The sequence below is a fragment of the Galeopterus variegatus genome, unplaced genomic scaffold (genome assembly GCF_000696425.1).
Source record: "Galeopterus variegatus unplaced genomic scaffold, G_variegatus-3.0.2 Scaffold85, whole genome shotgun sequence".
NCBI classification, from domain to species: domain Eukaryota; kingdom Metazoa; phylum Chordata; class Mammalia; order Dermoptera; family Cynocephalidae; genus Galeopterus; species Galeopterus variegatus.
The window spans coordinates 817,039-838,656 of NW_007726196.1; the positions used below are offsets into that span (position 1 = coordinate 817,039).

The 21,618-nt window shown below is 37.6% G+C and overlaps 1 protein-coding gene across 1 annotated transcript in view; it reads left to right on the plus strand.

Moving 5' to 3' along the window:
* The window catches only part of SGK1 (serum/glucocorticoid regulated kinase 1), a 113,320-nt gene that overhangs the window by 71,800 nt on the left and 19,902 nt on the right, over positions 1–21,618 (plus strand). Inside the window, exon 3 of the mRNA XM_008580344.1 lies at positions 9,598–9,673. Coding sequence (XP_008578566.1) covers positions 9,598–9,673 — 76 coding nt within the window. The remainder of the gene's footprint in view (positions 1–9,597; positions 9,674–21,618) is intronic.

Genomic DNA, 21,618 nt, shown 5'->3' on the forward strand with positions numbered 1-21,618 from the left:
GGAAAAAAGAAACGATGCATTTGTTGACAATTGCATTTGGCAGTCTAGACTCTACGGCTAGAGTGTTAACAGAAGATTGAATATCAGACTTTTATTCTTAAAAGAAAATTGAACATTCTGAATTATAGCATAGAGCACATTATAATATTACATTGACCCTAAATCTGACATCTTTTGTATAAGGAAGCAGTAGGAAAATTTCTTCTAAAACTTTATATACATCCAGATCCAGATTTCTATTTTTTTCCCCTCTTGTCAAGTTTCTTTTTGGAGGTAAGCTCAAAGAGAAAAATACTAAGGAATATAGTGTTATTTGCAATGAGAGATATTTAAAACATTTCTCTTTTCTCCATAAAGCCTGGGAGTGGATGTTTGTTCACTGTTTAACATAGGCCTTATATCATCCTTATGTAGCGTAGTGACCCTGAAGTAGCCATACTTAATTTCTTGCCTATGCCCAGTGGATAAACACCACTCAATTCATGTTACTTCCCTTTGGTAGAAGTTGGTTCAAGCAAATTAGAGACCCCTGGGAAGCCTAAAATATACTGATACCCCAGTGCCCCCAGTTCCTTTGGATGGGACCCTAGTGCTGTTATTTCATTTTTTAATTTCATCATAGTCTGTAGCTATGATTGAGAACCACTGGAAAGCAATGTGCCATTAGACAGGGGAAAGAAAATCTCATCACGACACAGTGTTTGGACAAATCCAGATGATTTATTGAATTGAACTTGAATCTATGCAAAAAGTTTCGAAGATTTTTTTTCACAGCCATATTTTGTGTTATAGTCATAAACAATAGTCTAAAAGATGAAAACAGCCAGTAGTTAATATTTTTTTCTAATGAGTATATTTGGTAGTAGACTGCAGTTTGAACACTTTTCTACATCTTTATGCAAAGGCAAAAGAACGTTTTTTTTTTGTTTGTTTTGGGGGGGTTGGCAGCTGGCCAAATCCTTGACCTTGGTGTTACAAGGCCATGCTCTAACCAACTGAACTAAAAAAAATGGTATTGAATTGCAATGTCAGGAGCTAAACAGCCTTATAGTTACAATAAGGAGTAGCTTCGTTCACTTTCAGTCATTTATGGAGACACCAACTACTCTTAGTTAACCCCATTCTATATCATTTTATCGCCTCAACATCAAGAATTTACAAGGATTAAAACACTAAAAGAAATAAAGACGCATGTCAAACCAGAACATTTTGACATAAAGACTATCTCTTAATTCTAGTAGCTCAAGTTGAATGGGATTTGTGATTCCCATTTTTAATTGTTTAGGGATTAATAACTTATTCATTCAACAGATATTTATTGAATGCCTACTGCATCCCCTTTAGGACTCATGAAATTTATAGCGATCATAAACAAAATGAATAAGAAAATTACCTATTAGGAGGTGTTAAGTGCCATGGAGAAAAATAAAGCAAGAAGGGGGAAGGAAGTTTCCATTTAAACAGGGTGTCAAGAAAGTTTTCACTGAGAAGGTGACATTTGAGCAGACACCTGAAGGACACGAGAGCAATGCAGATATATGAGCAAGGAAAGTTTCAGGCTGAAGGTCAGCAAGTGCAGCGCCTGGAAAGAAGTCCTTTTACTTTTGCTGTAATTGTTTGCATATCGATTATTTAATTAACACAGCAAGCTTTTTCTGTCAAAAGATTCTGTCTCCTCTAGCCTCCTTCTAAGTCATCATACTCCTGTTGACAGGTTTGATGGTATAAGTACGGATAATAATAACCCCTACCAATTATTGAGACCTAGAAGAACCTAACCCTAACCTGTCCTTAACCCTAACTCTAATTTTGCCAGTTTTTCCAATATGGAGACTAAGGCCAAAAGAAATTAAATAACTTGCCCAGGTACTCATACAGAGTTGTGTGTAGCTGCCTTAATTTTATTCTGGGTCTGTCTGACTCCAAAGCCCATGCTCAAAACAGCTATATCTAGTAATTTATTCCAACTCTGCTCTGAAATAAATGCAAGGAGGCTTTACTGAACCACAGTAGACATACTGCAAACAGCAGAAATAACTTCTGACTGTACAATCTTCTGTAAGTCACTTTACCTCTGTCAGAGTCTGTTTCCCCATCTGGTAAATAAGGGAACTGAACTAACTCATCTGTTAAATACTTCCCAGCCACAAAATACTGTGATTCTGTGATAGATTAACTTTGGCTACTTTAACATAGTTTGAGTCCTACCACATCAATGGCATAGTCAATAAACACGTATTCATTGCCTTCACTGCCTTGTCTCTGAATCAGGCACAGTCTACAAACAGCACTCCCCAAATGACTTTTGCTTAAGAATTTAATTCTATACTTTGGTATAGAATACATAAGGGTTTGATCTAGATATCTTAGCCTTATGTGGACTCTCAGGTCGAAACTCCACTGCCCGTAGGACCAGGCAGGACATTTAAGAAGGTGGAATGGAATGGGCTTATGGACATGGCTCTGTGCCAACTCAAAACAGCCATTTTAGAAATGTTGAAAAGCTGTGCTCCAGCCAAACCCAACTCCATGTGCCTATTTTGCTATGTGTTTTAAATTAAAAATGTGATATGTGATCGTTGATTCTGAACGTATTAATGGAAAAATATGTAAGAAGATGGATTCCCTTAAAGAATCTAAAATGACCACGTATCACCTCCCTACCTACTCATGTCACCTATTTTTTGCTCCACAGCAGCCATCTCAATCACCAGCATCAGAAAATAGGTTCCATGAGGGCAGAGACTGTCCATCTGTTCACAGCTAAGCCCGTGGCTCTTAGCACTGTGCCTGCTGTACAATGGGTTAGCCACAAATATTTATTGAATGAGTAACTGAGTTAATTTCAAAATTGAGGATAAATCTGAGTTTTCAGAAACCAGTGTCAGTTCTCAGCTGACATCTTAAAATGTAACGGTGGAGACTTGGACTCTAGCCTTCAATCAGTCACTAATAACGTAAGTTATGTTACCATCTGGTCCTCAGTTTCCTCAACCAGAAAGCAAGGGGGGAGGTGAGAAAAGATCCTCTCCAGCTCCCCAAATCTCTAATTCTCTGAACTCTACTACTGGTGGAGAGTATAGAAAACATTTGATTTATTAAAAGTTTGACCTGGATATCTTGACCTTATGTAGACCAGAGTTAAAACTCAAGTGCTTTCTGGGCCAAGCAGGAAATAATAAGTAAGAGAAGTAGGTTTGGTGGTGAATTGCCTTAAGCAATTTGCAGTCACAAGGGCCGAACTGAAAAATATCGAAACCAACAAGAATGCAAATGAAGTAAAACCACAAAAGAAGGAACATTTGTCTAGTTGCTTGGACTCACAATCTCTTCAAGGGTCAAGAATAGTCTCTGTGCTCCTTGTTATATGGATGTAATTAATGTTAAGCAACCGAATGAGGGGATAAGTCATTAGCTTGCAGAGATCAAAATGAGACTCCTGAGTCTCATTCTTCCCGTCGCCCTCCACACCCAGCACTTTCTTTCTCTTGTCACCGTCCCCAGCTGGTTCATGCTCACATCAACTCACCTCTGATGTTACAGCAGCCTCCCGATCTCCTCAGCTCTGGTCTTTCATGCAAACTGCTGAGGGTTCTGAATTCCCCCAGCATGAAGGACATATCGCTGGCTAAAACCTTCCGCCATTCAGCTTCCACCTAGTTTCCCATCATTTCTCCCATGAGTCTTCTATTTCCATGAAATTATTCAGCCATCATTTTGCCCAAATGTGCTTCGTTATGTTTTACTCCCACACCTGTGTTTGCTGTCACGCCCACCTTGGACATGCTCTATCACCTTCTCATCAGTGCCCTGGCTGCCAGCATTGTAAAGACCTGTTCAAGTCCTACTTCCTCCTTGAAGCCTTGCTCAGCAACTTTGCCCACATTCTTGCTTCCTCCCTTAAACTCTGACAAAACTTCATAGCTATACCGTATACTTCACCTGGAGAGGTATTTGATATCAGGTTCTGTGTCTGTTTTGTCCTGCTCCCCAATCTGAATGTAATGTCCTAGTGACCAACTAGTTTTCTTTGTGCTAGGAAAGCAACTTAGGTAGTAGCATCTTGGACATAAACAAATGCTTAGTAAATATTTGTTGAACGCAATAAGGCCATCCAAGAGAGTAAATGAAAGAAGCATTGTTTTCCTTCTGGATACAAAGAACTGAACTCAAAATTAGTATTTGCAAGATGTCATTTTACCCTGTGATACCAGCCATGGAACCTTTCCCTAAAGCCTCACTGAAGCAGTTTGAGGCTTCAAAAGTACAAGTCCAGTTAGCTCAGTTGGTTAAAGCGTGGTGCTGATAACACCAAGGCCTAGGGTTTGAACCCTGTACCAGCCAGCCACCAAAAAATAGATAAATTAATAAAGCAGTTTGAGAAGCAAACTTTCACTTCCCTAGACATAAAGCATTTCTGCTACTTTTGATCATGCAGCTTGATGTGGAAGGAGAACAACTTCCCTGGCTAAGGAGACAAGCATTTTGAGAATTTCTGTTTGTATCTTAGGAAGAACTAACGACTTTAGCACAAACTGCTAAAGTGATTTATGGAAAGTCGTATGCAAATTGTTAAGTATAAATCAAAAATAAATCAGGGAGAAATTCATATTTTCTGATTTGGTTCTTCTAATCATTATCACAGATTATTTTAAAATTATTTTTGTATACATGTATGTATTTATCTTTTTGGACCAATGTTCTTTAAATAAGGATGAGGTGGATGGATTGGAGAAAAATGCTTCCTTCCTAGTATTCCCATCATTCCATTAATTGGAGGCATTTAACAGAATTAAGACTTTGGCTCATTTTTTACAACAGGAGAAGTATTAATGATTTATTTCTAGGTTCATTTCCAGAGCCTGTACAAAATCTCTGGACATCTGACATCTCCCTAAATATGATATTCAATATACCCCATGTTCTAGTGTTTAAATCATAACCTATGATAGTACTTTTATATTTTAAAACTATGTAGTTAAGCTTTCAGCAATTACTTTCTAGGGGTGATCTTCCCTCCATCTTCATACCCAAAGACTTTCAATTCTATCGGACAAGAGAAATTTTCCCTCCTTTACCTCCTGGGACTTGTTGGAAATAAGTTGAAAGACTATACCACTTACATTAGAAAAATAATTTTCTTAGGAATCTCTTTCCTAAAGAAAAAAAAAATCTGAAAAATTTAAATAAGTGAAGCTAAAAAAATAAAAATAAAAAGATTTTTTAAAATAAATAAATAAGTGAAGCTAAGTTTCACTGATTTTGTGGAGCTTACAATTTTAAACCATGTCTTTTTAAACCATTTATTCAAATTGTTTTGTCTGCAAAATAGTACAAGTATTCATTCTGTTTTTCAGAATGAACATGCTGTTATTTATTAAATAAATGAACTTTTAAAACTTTCATAAAACTTTAATAAATCCAATTACTTTTGAAATGTCAGTTGTGATAATGGCATGAGGCTTATACAAAAAGAAAAGTTGTCAGAAACACATTCCAAAGATATTCTAGATGAATTGTCATGATGTCTGAGATTTGTTTTAAAATATTCCAGCCAAAAATAAGGCAGGATAGGTGAAAATAGAATTGGCAAAATACTGATAATTGTTAAAGGTGGGTGATAGGTACGTAGAGGTTTATTATACTGTTTACTTTTCTTCATGCTTAAACTTTTTCATAATAAAATATTTAAAAATTCCATACTGTTGTTCTGCTGTTGTTATTATATCATCGCCTTTTGATCCTCCCCGGTCACTCTCTCAAGGTGTATATTCTATTCAAGAAATCCTCCTGAATCTTTATCCCAGGGAAAGAAAGAATGAACCAAAGAGCACATTGTGGATTCTGCCAGGAGTCAAAACCCAGGTGCTGGTCACTTCTTCGGCCTCCAACTTTCAGCAGAGCTATAGGTGTCTCATGAAGACTCGGCAGGATTGTCATCTGATAATAAATTTTCTCACTTCTTCGAAGTACCTAAAGCTACAGGAGTTACTTATGGAGCATTGCCTAGAAGCTGTTGCAGTATACATAGTTATTCATAGAAAATAGACTATACGAGTTCTACAGATAATTTGCTATGGGTACTTAGCTTCTTGGGAGTCATGAAGGATGGCATGTTACACTTACATGATAACATCACAAAGAACAAGAAGCATGGGGACACAAGTCGTTAAATTTGGTGTTATCAGTGCCACACTTTTTTTTTTTTTTTTTTTTTTTTTAAAACTTCTTTTCTAACTACTTTATCAATCTGTTTTTCTTACTTTTCTACTCTCCCAGTAATTCTGAATGTTTCTCGAGGTTTTATTCTAGAATCTTGTCTCCTCTCAAACTATGTTCTCTCTTTTTTTTTTTTTAAAAGATGACCGGTAAGGGGATCTCAACCCTTGGCCTGGTGTTGTCAGCACCACGCTCAGCCAGTGAGCAAACCGGCCATCCCTATATAGGATCCGAACCCGCGGCCTTGGTGTTATCAGCACCGCACTCTACCGAGTGAGCCACGGGCCGGCCTATCAGTGCCACACTTTACCAAGTGAGCTGCTGGCCAGCCCAAGAAGGCATTTTTGATGATCCTGATTTTAATAGGAGCAGCTTCAGCATGTAGAAGACTTTTTAAACAGATAGTGATAAAGAATTATTTATAAGTAAATGAGATCCGGAGGAATGACATTTGTTTTACACAAACACCACAGGAACACAAGGTAATTAGATCTTAATATAGAAAGAAAGCTCATATATGGCAATTTTCCTAAATGGGTATACAGTTATAAAATTGATTGGGACTTTCTGGAATTAAAACAAATGTAAGAAAGTTGCTCTGTCTCAGAGCATTTTTGACGCTCATGGTATGATAGATTTACAGGTGCTTGGGGACATTTTAATTAGTCACATCTGGAAATAATGCTGGCAGTCCTTCCTAATATCTGTCCTTCAAAACCAATTCCTTACTTCAGTGACTGTTATCTGGCCTTGGCCTGGGAGATTCCAGGGGACTTTCTCACATGCTAGAGAGGATTTCATCTTCTCTTTACCTCAGTAAAGAGACTTAAAACCATTTCATGAGACAGGAACAGTGGACAGGAAGAGGGCTGGTTAGCCTGGAAATAAAAGGCCAAGGGGAGACACGATGGCTACTTTCAAATATTTGAGGTGTAACTTTATAAAAGAGAGAGTAATAGGCTGGCCAGTTAGTTCAGTTGGTTAGAGGGTGGTGCTGATAACACCAAGGTCTGGGGTGCGATGCGGGGTTGTATCAGCCAGCCAAAAAATTAAAAAAGAGAGAGAGAGAGAGAGAAGACCCGTTCTGTGAAACTCAAGAGTATATTAGAACCAGTGACTACCGTTTTAAGAATCCAGATTTCAATTCAACCTATAAAGAACTTTCTAACAACTGGAGTAGGACCTTAGTTAAATAAGTAACTCCTTTGAATGAATTCATACTGTGGCTACCTGGTGAGCGTGAGGGATGTTTTACAGGCTGCTGGAAATGTGGACCATGGAGCGTGCTGGTCCACACATTCTTCTTTGTTCCTTGAGATTTAAATTTTTTATTTATTTATTTATTTTATTTTTATTGAAACATATTTGAGTGTATATATCTGTGAGGTGCAGAATTTATATCGATACCTGTGTGCAATATGTGATGCTCAAATCAGGATAATTAGTATATTCAACATTATACAATGTAATAGTTCCTCATGGCCCTTTACCATCTCCTCCCCCCACCCACCCTCAGTTCAATTCTTTCCTTTTGAAAGTTCAACATATTATTGTGATTGTTGTTTCTTTTTAAAATTTATTTATTTGGGTTTTTTTTAGCTTCCACTTATGTGTGAGGACATGCGGTATTTCTCTCTCTGTGCCTGGCTTTTTTAACATAACTTTCTCTAAGTTCATCCATGTTGCTGCAAATGGAGCCTTAAATTTTAATGACATTTTTACAGCAGTTTGATTTCTAAAATCATGTTTCCTGTATATAAAAAACCTATTACAGTTATCAGAAAATTCCATTCATAAAATGTAGACCATTTATATATTTATGTATCAAATATTTTATGTGCTTATCTGATATACTGATAGACATAGGATGGTAATCTATCCTAGATTTTTTTTTTTATTATTGTGGTAAGAACACTTAACCCAAGATCAATCCTCTTAACAAATTTTTAAGTGTACAATATAGTGATGTTAACTATAAACATAATGTCGTCCAGCAGATCTCTAGAGCTTAATCATCTTGCATCACTGAAACTTTGTATCTTTTGATTAGCAATGTATTTCTCCCTCCCTGAAACCCCTGGAAACCACCATTCTATTCAATGCTTCTATGTGTTGGACGGTTTTATGTATATCATATATGTGGAATTGTGCAGTATTGTCCTTCTGTGAATGGCTTATTTCACCTGGCATAATGTCCTCAAAGTTCATCCATGTTATCTCATATAGCAGGATTTCCTTCTTTTATAAGGCCAAATAATATTCCATTGTACATATGTACCACATTTTCTTTATCCATTCATCCATCAATGGACATTTAGGTTGTTTCCTCATCTTTGTGGTTGTGAATAATGTCACGATGAACACAGGAGTGCAAGTATTTCTTTGAAATCCGATTTCCATAGATTCTTTGATCCTAGTCCACAAGAGAAGGAGTTTGTGCTAGATTGTAAATATATGCACTGCTCTTTCATCCATAAAGTCTTGCTATGGAAAGAAAATGTTGGTGGAACTAAACAATGTCTTTAGTGACATTCTTAGGTGCTTTGATTATTACTATTGCAGTGGAAAGAATTTATTCTTTAAGTAGTTAACAAGACTACAGACCTTTCATAGTAATCAAATGAACACACTGCAAAATACATATAAATGGAAAGTTCCTTTTAATACTAAGATCTATATTTCACTGATTGAGGATATGTTGAATACTTCACAGCAGTATAAAGTTGCCCCCCCAAAATGGATCACTGCTGCACCCTGGAACTTCATGTCAGGAATCTATTGATTGGATCTGCATTAGGCAGATCCTGTAAGTTGAATAAATAATATATATTGCATAGGTATATGTGCCTCTGTTTAAGAATATAATTATTCTGTTATGATTATAAAATAAGAATTGATTTTTAAGTGCTATGGAATTAAAAGTAGCTTTTCATTGTATTTTCCCAAGCAGTATATACTAAAAGTACCATTTCAGTTATGTGGAGATACAAAATGCATTTTTTGTAGTGTCTTTACACCAATAAGTTTGATAATCATTCAGGGCCTCTGAGTACAGCTGCATAGTTCGCACACTGCACATATAACATATAGCTGGAGTTCAGCTCCCATGTGCTTATGCAGCCATCAAATCTGGCAGTAAAACTGCATCAGGCCTAGGGTAACCAACCGTACCACTTTGCCCAGGACTGTGGTTTCCCAGGATAGGAGACTTCCCATGCTACGAGCAGCACCATCCTGGGCAAACCACCCTAATCAGGGCACAGATATGTCATATGTGCTAGCTTCAGCCTTGGAATCCTTCCTGTGAAATGTAGGTCTGAACGAGCTGAAATGCTGAAGTCATTTTCACATCACTTCTTTTCTCCTTATGTTTTAAAGGTGAAAGACCCATGTAATCATGCCAACCTCTTGACCAAGCCTGATCCGAGAACCTTCTGGACTAATGATGATTCAGGTATGATTGGAAAAATACACTCTGGCCCTGTGATGTGCAGGATGCATTCTGTAGCAAAGCCCTACCCAAGGTTTGGGGAAATTTCTGTTCGTTTGTTTGTTTATGCCTAGCCCAACACTTGAATATACTTTACAATCAATTTTATCATTAAAGTCCTTTCCTTATATCTTCTTTTTCAGCATCCAAGGCATATATACCATGAGGTGCAGCTTTGTGGATTGTGCAGTATATTCAAGTTTTGGGGGGAACAGAGGAATGAGTCTATTTTCTGGAGTGTGGGACAAGGGAGTAGAATATAGTGGACAAATATACTCGTCCAAGTTCCTTTTCCAGGACAAGGAAGTAATTAGAAAACGTAAGATGAGTCATACTTCATAATGCTTACGGGAGGGTAAGTATGACGTGCACTGTGAGATCCAGGGGTAGAAATCTAATCAGAATCAGAAGAATGCCTCTTTATAAGATCAGAGCGTATGCTTCAGATTATGTAATTAAAAATTGCACTCAAAGTGTAGGGTATGTCTTTATAGGAAACAGAAGACATTCTGTTTCACAAACACATACGAGCCGTGAGGCCTAACTGCACAAAGTAGATGACAGAAATGAAAACGGAAGTGAAGCAAAAAGGAGCCAAAACAATTAAGAGAGTGATAAGAGAGCTTTCACCTTTTCTAGTTAAACGGGGTCTAATGAAATAGAAAGCCAGTGCTGATACCTACTATTTATATTATGCCTCACACTTTTATATAGTGCGTTCACGAGACTCTAGTGTTTGCAGTCACCCTGTGAAACAGGAGGGAAAGCCTATCCTCATGGTCCCCATGTTAGAAACGAGATAACAAGCTAAAGGGGTTGGCTGACATGCCCAAGGCTCAGAGCCAGAAAACACCAGGGCTGGGAGTAGGAGGGAGAGCTGGGTGCCCAGCTGTATAGATACTTGCTAGGAAGAAGCAGCCATCCTGTGAGAAGCAACTTGGACTAAGTCTGTGCTTCCATCTTTTCTCCATAAAAGAGAGTCAGAGGCTATACCTGTCTGCAGAAGCAGGAGGACTTGAGGAGCAAAGTGAAAAACTCTCTAATGGCTTTTTTCTTTTTCAAAGACCAGAATTACGGTCTAAACTTATTATCTGTTTCATCTGTCAAAATTTTTTTTCTCTCTTGTTTTATGTCTGTCTTTTGAAGAAAGATGAAGAAACATGAAAGTGTATTGGCCTATTTGTGCCATCATTTCAGTCCATTAGGAGTATAACACCTCAGTAAACAACCCCTCTGCTGGCTCATCCTGCTGTTAGATCTACAGCATGTGTGTTGTGAAGAAGCAGGGAGGATAAAACATTACAATTAAAAAGTAAATGATTCTGGATGTTATGTAAAGAGAATGGAACGGGAGGAGAATCCATATAGGACAGTTGAGCAAATGTTGCTCAGACTCTTTTAGAAGCTGGAGAAATTGTGTTACAAGAAAAATTAATGCAATAGGAGTAAGAATACTTCAGATCTAGTCAGTTTTAAAACGTTTTTATTATTTTTGTGTCATCAGTGGGGTTACAAAGATATAGTGTCCCTTCTGTAGCAGCTCATCTAATGAAGATCCTCCCCAATAACCAACTCATAGATCAGGATCTATGTCTAGAGTGACTTTTTTTTTTTTTGCTTAGTTATTCAATCAATTACTGAGATGGAATATTAAAATCTCCACCTATGGTGGTGGAATTGTCTGTCACATCTTTTAATTCATTTTCAATTTTTGCTTCATATTTTGAAGCTCTAATATTCGGCACACACATCTTTATGATTGTTACGATTTTCTAATGAAAAAATCATTTTATCATTAGAAAATGTCCCTCTTTTTCTCTGATAAAAGTGGTTGTTTCAAGTCTATTTTCTGATATTCATATAGCCAGTCCAGTCTAATTATGCCTAGTCTTTACATCATAAATCTTTTCTAGGGCCGGCCCGGTGGCGCGCACTGCTACAGCGCGCCGCTTGGGAAGCGCGGCGGCGCTCCTGCCGAGGGTTCGGATCCCACATACAGACCGGCCGCTCACTGGCTGAGCGAGGAGCGGGGGCAACACCGAGGGTTGCGATCCCGTAGCTGGTCCCGTTCCGGTACGGGCGCGACACTGAGGGTTGCGATCCGTTTCCGGTAACGAAAAAAGGCAAAAAAAATTAAAAAATAAATAAATAAATAAATCTTTTCTATGCATTTACTTTCAACCTACATCTTTTTTTTTTTTTTTTTTTTTTAAAAAGATGACCGGTAAGGGGATCTTAACCCTTGACTTGGTGTTGTCAGCACCACGCTCAGCCAGTGAGCGAACCGGCCATCCCTATATGGGATCCGAACCCGGGGCCTTGGTGTTATCAGCACCACACTCTCCCGAGTGAGCCACGGGCCGGCCCTCAACCTACATCTTATAGTTTAAGTACTTCTCTTATATACATCATGTGGTTAGATTTTCCTTTTAAATCCTATCTAACAAAAGTGAAAAAATATAAAACAAAACAAAACAAAATCCTATCTGACAATTTGGTTTTTATTTGAGATGTTTAGATCACTTACAGTTAAGTTATTGTTGACATGGTTAGATTTAACTCCACCTTTTTTTTTTTTTTTTTTGCATGGCTGGCTAGTACCGAGATCTGAACCCTTGATCTTTGTCCTATCAGCAACATGCTCTCTCAAGTAAGCTAACCAGCCAGACTGACTCTACCATTTTGCTGTTTGTTTTCTGTATGTTCATTCTCTTCTTTGTTTGCCTGTTCTTCCTTTTCTGACTTCTCTAAGATTATGGGACTATTTTTTAGAATTCAATATTAATTTATCTATTGAGCTTCTTTTTGTTTTTTAAAGATGACCGGTAAGGGGATCTTAACCCTTGACTTGGTGTTGTGAGCACCACGCTGTCCCAAGTGAGCTAACCAGCCATCCCTATATAGGGATCTGAACCCGTGGCCTTGGTGTTGTCAGCACCACACTCTCCCAAGTGAGCCACGGGCTGGCCCTTATGTATTGACTTTCTAATTATACCACTTTGCATTATACTTTCAGTGGTGAGTCTACAGATTACAATGAACTTTAAATTTTCACAGACCATTGTCAAAACCTTAAAACAATATTTACCATTTACCCCACCCCTACTCTCATCCTTTACATTATGATTGTCATATATATGTACGTGTGTGTGAAATAAACACCACAGTATAATGTATTTAAAGTAAAACAAGAGGAAACCCATCTTTTGTATTTACCCAGATATTTACTATTTCTGATGTTCTTCATTTCTTCCTAAAGATCCAAGTTTCCCTCTGGTATCATTTTCCTTTGCCTAAAAATTTTCCTTTAACATTTCTTATCATGGTGGTCTTCTGACAATGAAATATCTTAGTTTTCTTTTATCTTCATGACAGGTCTTTATAAATGAAAATATCTTTATTCTTGAAGGATGTTTTGGCTAGATATGGAATTCCAAGGGGATGATATATTTTTTTTTTCTTTCATCGCTTTAGAGACGTTGGTTCATGACTTCTGGCCCCTAGAGTTCTGATAATAAGTCTCAATGTTTAAATCATTGCTACCCTGAATGTAATGTGTTGTCTTTTACTGGCTTTTTCTTAATCTTTGGTTTTTATCAGTTTGACTAAGATGTGCTTACAGTAAAATCTACATTCTTTAATATCTAGACCCCTCAGGTTTAGAAAGTTAAATATTCTTCTAGTCTGCTAGTAGTGTTCTTATCATTTGAATCTGGAGGATACAGTTGTTTCTCCTGTGGTTTCTATGTCCTTCTTTCTCCAGCACATTGGCACTCTACCTGAAACATTTCCCAACCTCCTTCAACTCTGCTAAGTGCAGACACAAGGTAAAGCAACTCCGCAGCTATCTTTCTGCAATGTGCAAACTTGAGCCTGTAAATGGATTCTTTACAAAGGCAATGTTCTAAGTCATTGTCACAGTACGAATTTTATTATTGTGACTTTTATGAACTCCTGAAATATTTTTAATAAAATGATTCTGTCATTTCCTATGGAAAACATATTACAGTGAGTGAAATATTTCTATTCAGAGCCAGCCATCATTAAAGAGTATTTTACCTATTTAATCTAGTGTGTAGTCTCTTGATACACAGTTTAAATATTAGGGGTAACTAATCCACATAGCTTAGTAGAAACAGAAGTTCAATAAAAACATTATTTTGTTAAGAAATAAGGAATTCCTGACGGTTAGCTTACTCTGAAATCTGGTGGGATTGCCTAGAATTGTATATTCACTGTCGTTTTGTGTGAGTTCCAGAGGACAGGACTGGCATTCTCAGTTACTGTATGCAGATATTGGTACCTAGTTTTAGAAACAAAAGTCATTTTTATTTTTTTATTTTATTTTTTATTTATTTATTTTTTGTCTTTTTCCGTGTCCGGCAACGGATTGCAACCCTCAGTGTCGCCCCCGTACCGGACTGGGACCGGCAACGGGATCACAACCCTCGGCATTGCCCCCGGGCCTCGCTCAGCCAGTGAGCGGCCGGTCTGTAAGTGGGATCCGAACCCTCGGCGGGAGCGCAGCCGCGCTTCCCAAGCGGCGCACTATCGCAGTGTGCCACCGGGCCGGCCCCAAAAGTCATTTTTAGAAAGCCTTCCCCCACCCCCAATTATAATCTAAAAGTGGCATATGCTCATCATAGGAAAAAATGGAAAATAAAGGAAGAAAATTAATCATCATAATCTTATTGCCCACACTTTTGTTCACTGGGCTTAGAACATCACATGCATTCCCAGCATTTGTTCAGACATTCAGCAAACAGGCTGCACGAGTTTAGGCTCCTTCCTGTGATCTTTGTTTTCAGGCTTTGAAACCCGAGTTGTTTGTTTTTTGTACGCCTTTGTTTTTCAATTGCTGCTCCTGCAGTGGCCTGTAATATCCTTTTAAACTAGAATTTCAAGGTAGGATGAGTTTCCCCACACTCTCAAAATGTGTGTTTTTCCCCAGTACTATTATTGGCAGTACAGATAGTGCTCTTTGCTCAGGGAAAGTCAGATAATGAAGTGGTAAACAATAAGGTGTCTTTGTAAGGGCCATCATTTTAGCTGGACACTTGTTTTCTCAGTTAGGAAAACTCAACTCCTTGCTCTCCCTGGGCTTTTAATTGAAGGCTCCTTTTAACAGGACAGTTCTACCTGTGGGTTTTCAAAATGTCTAGATGTTTTTCAAGCAAAAATTAAAGAGCAAGAATCATTACTGTGCAAATTTTTCCTGGAAGGAAAAATTGAATTTTCTCTTGTATTTCCAGGATTATGCATTGTTTCCTTATATTTTATAATGATCTATCGCCTTTTAAAATTCAGCTCAAATTTCTTTTCTTTTTTTTTTTTTTTTTTTTTTTTTTTTGTCTGCTGGCTAGTACAGGGATCCAAACCCCTGATCTCGCTGTTATAAGGCTTCACTATACCTAAGCTAACTGGTCAGTGTTGCTTAAATTTCTGGGAACTTAGAAATCACTATAAAGAGGTATATCCATATTTATCAGGAGCAGTAATAGTTATATGCACCAAATATAGAAATGAATGGTTCATAGTTTGAAAACACATGAACTACAAAAATATTTTAGTATTTCAGAGAATGTACAAAATTAGATCATTGAATATATATAAGTAGAGGGAGGACTTGATTACATAAATTTTTTAAAGTGAAAACAATTTTTCTTGATTTTTTTCTCTTAAAAAGCAAAACACTTTCATATTTATGTCTAGAAATATTTACCTTATCCCCCAAAGTATGGCACTATCTAACAAAAAAGACAAATATGATAAAAGGTAAACATAATGTTCTTACACAGGTATTTTCCATCTTAATACATGTTGGCCAGTATTTATGGTAGATTTGCTTTTTGATATTACAGATAAACCATTTAGTAAAAATCTGTGAATACATGAAAATCCTTTAAGTGAACTGACCTCATCTACTCAGGTCATAACTGCAAAAACAGTGGCTGTCTCAGTTATAAAGTCATCTTACACACAGAGAAGAATTCCGAAGTCTCACAGTGCTATCAGTGGGGGCAGAAAGGAAGCTAGGCTTTGAAAAGAACAGGGACACAACTGTAAGAACCTAAAATTATCCTTTGGCCTACATTTTGTGTACGCTCTATCTCATTAAATATAAAAATCCTGTGCAAAGATTGGCTTTCTAAGAGGCCACTTATGATTCTTGTGATGTGTAGCCATGAAATCGATCCTACTGTTAACGGTCATTCGGATTATTTTTGCTCTTATGTGTTGAAGTTTGACCAATAATGAATGACCTCAACATAACAATAGCTGCTGATTCTTGATTGATTAACCCAAGTAGAACTAGCTAATCATAACTTTTTACACTCGCAAATGAAGGGCCTCCTTCAAACTTAAGTTGTCCTATGCCAGAATACAAATAAAACATAACAGCCTTGGGCACAGAGAGGTGAGAAAAAATATATTGATAGGTAGTAGCTCATCTCAAGTTAGAGGGACCAATTCCTTAGCTATCTCTTACTACACCCTTAAACAATTTCTGGGCATTCAATTCTAAACAGAGTCCCTTGCATATTGTATATGCACAATCAAAGGTGTTGGGAAAATGAATACAATTAGCACTCCCCAAAATTAAGATAGAGGGAGGTCCATTTTGAAGGTCTCATTGAAGAATTAATCCATCAGAAGAACAGAAATCCACACTGTCACTTGTGTGCTGTTATTGACATCTCCTCCTCCTCCAACTCAAACTTTTCAGCATGGAACTTGGTATCCATTCCCTCCATCTGAGACTAGATAGACACAATCGTTCTTAGTTTCCTGAACCACATTTCTTTCAGCAAATGAACTTACATTGGAGTTGACCAGCTGGCCATGTGTGGAGCAGCAGGAAGCTGCCCAGTAGTATACAATCTGTTATGACTAATACTGTTAACTCTTGAGTAAGGCTTCTTGAGTTTGTCACAGACTTCAATGCCTATTACCTGTGTGACTTTGGGCAAATTATTTAACACTTCAACACTTCCATTTCTTTTGCTCGTAAAAGTGGAACAATAATAATAATAAATCATAGAGTTTTGTGAGGGTTAAAGGAAATAGTGCAGTAAAGGGACTTAGAAATGCGTTTAACTTGGTCAATTTTTATGTTAGCTTTTCTTACTTGGAGAAATAATTATGTAGTTTACATAGGATTACATTTACATAGGGACTACAAACTATGGGTCAAAAGAAGAATACATTCTATTTTATCATTATTGTTTTATACTTTACTGGACATCTAGCTTACTTTTTCCTCCCTGAACCATGAAGCTCATCATTTGCTGCATTCCATTATCTGGGGCCCCAGACACAAAACTGATAAGCTTCCCAGAATAGATATGGCTGGACTGAAAATCCTCAAGCTGGAGAGAACCTTAGATATTGCCTAGTCATTTAGATAAAATATTGCATTCTTAAGCAAGGATCTGTAAAGCAGAAAGCTCTTAGTTTTGCATGACTTTAACCATCTACAGTGAATTAGAGGTTCCAAGTTCAGGGATGGGTTAATTATTCCAGTGAGTAGTGAAATGGCATTTCTAAACTCCTCTGTATAAAGATACTTAAAGTTATGCTCATCTAGCATTTGAGTTGTATTTGGCAGTGAAAAGTTTGTCAAATCCAATCCTCACAAAGGTCCTACTGCCAAGTGTGTGAATGTGTGACTATAGACTCAGTTTAGCTCGAAACAGAAGCCCCCTCATTCTCCCTCGGATTGTGTAAATTAAGGGTTTTAACTTTGTGAAGGTTTACAATTGTAGCACAATCTGTTTCTGCCTTTGTGAGCTCCCAGTTTTCTATTCCTCTTTGTTCTGAGCAAAATTACTTGTTATTTCTACTGTTTTACTAAAGCCTAAACTAACAGTGTTTCATAATGATTGATTTTTCTGATTCCCCAGGATTCTTTTAATATATACGCACAGTATTTCCTTGTGTCTATTTTATCCAAATCATTCATTTCATGTCCAAAATCTTTGATTTTCATAATGTTAGAAGACATTTTATTATGGATAAAATAGAACTAAGAAATTTTCTCACTTAAAAAATGCAAGGAAAGTAGGTTAAATACAACTTCATAATCTTTGCAACTTTTTTTCTCATATTTTAAACAATCTTTTCTCATTTTATTATTGTACATCAGACTAACACAGCAGCAGATCAAAAAAAAAAAAATCTAGTGGATTTTAATTGCAGCTAAAGTTAAAATATCCCAATGTGTTTTATTAGTTTAAACATGCTGAAATATTTAGCTTTTGACAGCTTTTTTTTTGGCCCAGGAAGGGTGTTTCATAAAACATGAGATATAATACTATTAAGGGCTGGCCAGTCAGCTCAAGCTTAGAGCTTGGTGTTGGTAACACCAGGGTCAAGTGTTCGGATCCCCAAATCGGCCAGCTGCCAAAAACCAAAATACAACTTTTAACAAATTTAACGGAGTTTATTTAAGCCAAGAACAATTCCTGAATCTGACAGCCCACAGAAACAGAAGATGATCAGAGAGCTCCCCTGGGGAATAGGTGTGCAGGGAATATTAATCAACAGAAAATGGAAGTGAAGCACAGAAACTGTGTGATTGGTTACAGCTCCATGTTCACCTTATTTGGGAATAGTCTAATCAGTTGGCAGCCAGTGATTGGCTGAAGCTTGGCTGCTGTGATTGACAGAGACTCAACTAGTTACTACAAAAAATATACTCCTAGGGCCGGCCCATGGCTCACTTGGGAGAGCATGGTGCTGATAAAACCAAGGCTGTGGTTTCAGATCCCTATATAGAGATGACCAGTTAGCTCACCTGGGAGAGCGTGGTGCTGACAACACCAAGTCAAGGGTTAAGACCCCCTTACCAGTCATCTTTAAAAAAAAAAAATACACACACACACACACACACACTCCTAAATCAGGCTTTTAGTTTATTTACGTAGTAAGTTAAGTTGCAGTTCATCAGGTAGAGATTTAAGGTATGGAGACAGTCTCAGGTCAAATTTAGTTTAATTTACTGCCTATAAGATAATATATTAGGGCTGGCAGGTTAGCTCAGTTGGTTAGAGCAGATCCCTGCACCAGGCCAGCTGCCAAAAAAGAAAAAAACCAAAAAGGGAGACAATGTATCAAGTTATATATTTATCATAGAAAAAAATAAACCAAAAAGAACTTTTTGGATTTTTGCCCTTAATACAGTAGTGTTTTATTTGATTAAATATAAACATTTGAAGAAAAACTACTTTACAACTTTAAAATTGTACATAGAAAGGAAAATAGGCCAATAACTAATAATGAAAATAGACTACCCCAGAAATAAAATGGCCCACGGAGAGGTGCAGGTGAGGGGTAGGGAGTAAGGGGTTAAGAATCAGGATGGAAGGGATGGGAGGAGTGTGGGGAAAAGAAAATGAGTGCAAAACCAGGGATGCTCAGAGATAAGAATAGAATCAGACCTTAGAATGGGGATCGCCAGCAAACTCATTTGCAAAATGAGAGTTGATTGACATAAATAAACATTAAGACTCTTTCTTACTCTGAAACTCCTTTATTTTATTAAAGTATAAATCAACAGTAACAAGAAAATTTAGGAATAGATTTAGGAAATGATTGGATCAGGGTGGGCTGGGGTCATTGGAATAGACTTCAATGAGCAATGTAACTCTTTGAACTTTGACCCCTCCTCTTCAGAAATGCGTGGCAATCAGCTCTTTCCACTGATTAAAATTCTGGCTCTTAGAAGAAAATTTTATATTAATAGTTAGGCTGTGCTATTCTTGCAGGCATTAAATTACATAACCCATTTGAGCTTTCAAATTGTTCATCCATACATAATCTTATCTGATCTTTCCGATCACCCAATGGGATTAGCACAATGGGTGTTTACCCTGAGGATACTTAAAGAAGTTAAATACTATGCCCAAAGCTCAATGTTGAGTCATAAGTGCTGAGACACAGAACTGAAAAGTTAAATCTCCTGGAAACTCCTCCGATTCGCTCTCCACTGCTTCAGAAAGGTAAGGGTGGAGCAATGCAACGGGAATAGCTTGGATGTGAACACAAGGGCTTGGGAAAAGTGCAACAGGTAAAGGATGAGATTCAAACTGATATGTGAACTTGTAGGTGGGCAGGGGGAGCTGGGAAAGGGAGGAAATTAAGGAAATACAGGGTTCGTTTTAGTGAGATGAGATATATTGCCTTCCTTTCAGCCCAGCTTTCTGCTAGGTTCTATGTAGGAGGAGGCAACAGTTTTCCCCCTTGAGAGCTCAGGTAGACAAACTGGACAGACAGAATATGAATAAAATAACATCAAAGGTCAAGGGTTCGGATCCCTGTACTAGACAGATGCCAAAAAAAAGAATATTAATAAAATACTGTAAATGCAAGATAAAACAATTATAGCTGCCTACAAATATGTGAAAGACTGTCATTTAGAACAGATAAAGATGCAGATTATTTTACTGGTTAAAAGCAGGGCTTTTGGTATCAGAAACACCTAGATTTGCATTCTGGTTTTGCGATTACTAGCTATGTCATATCACACAAGTAAGGTTGACCTCTTTAAGCTGCAGATCTTAAGAACACATGAGAGGATAGTACAGTAGTCTCCCCTCATCCACAGAGGATCTGTTCTAAGACCTCCAGAGCGTGCTGAAACCTCGGATGAACCCATGTACGCTCTGCAGGAACTTCTTTTTTCTTCACATTTTGTGAATAGAAGACTCACTCACACTGTAGATCTTAGCATCCTCAGCGTACGCTTTTTTTTCTTTCCTTACTAAGTTGAGAACTTTCACCTTTTTCCTGAAAGGAAGCACTTCAGGGCTTCTCTTCGGCATATCCGAATTGCCTGCATCGCTACTCTTGCTCTTTGGGGCCATTATTAAGTAAAATAAGGGTCACTTGAATACAAGACTGGGAGAGTCGATCTGATAACTGAGAGGGCTACTAAGTGACTACCGGGCGGGCCGGTAGCATAGACAGTGTGGACATGCTGGAGACTGGGAGTGTTCACATCCTGGGCGGGATGGGGCGGGAGGGTGCGAGATTTCATCATGCTACTGAGAATGGCATGCAAATTTAAACTTATGCATTATGCATTTCTGGAATTTTCCATTTAATATTTTCTGACTGTGGTTGATTGTGGGTAACTGAAACTGCGAAAAACAAAGCTGAGGATGAGGGGAGACTAACAGTTTTTCATAGGGTCATCATGAGGATTAAATGAGAAATTGTAAGAAAAGCACTAAGCATAGTGTCTGCCATTCAGCATAATCATCCAATAATGTTAGCTATTATAATAAGTGGACTAAACTATGGAAGTTACAAAGCAAAACATGTTCATTTCTGCTTATCGATATGTCCTAGCACCACCATAGCACCTGGCTTTCGAATGTGCAGAAAAACTGTTTCTTAAAAATCTTTAATGAAGATATTGGAACATGTCCTAAAAAAAAGAACTTTAACAATTGATGCTAATTGACAGTAGTAGAGACAGCCTTGGAAGTAGATGTGATTCCAGTGAGAAATTAGAGAAAAACTCTAATAAATGACTATCAGGAACATGATCGAGGACTGGTTCATATTCCTAAAGGTTCTTTTGACACCAGTAGAGTCTCTTTATGATTCTATGAATAGTAATGAAATAAGGCTGCAGTGCTATTCACATAAACACTGCAACTTTCATGTGTGCAATAGCTTCAAACTTCCAAATAAATAGAAAAAAACACATTTAATGTGCTGGCTATGAACTGTCCTTCCTACACATGAATACATGAATATAATCATAGCATAAAGGTGAGCAGCACATTCATATAGAATTGTTGAGTTGTTTCTAGAAATGGCAAGGATTCTGCAATGACCCAGCCGCATACCTTCACCCAATCTCTTTGTGAGACAAATTATCAGAAAGCAGTCTGTGAAAA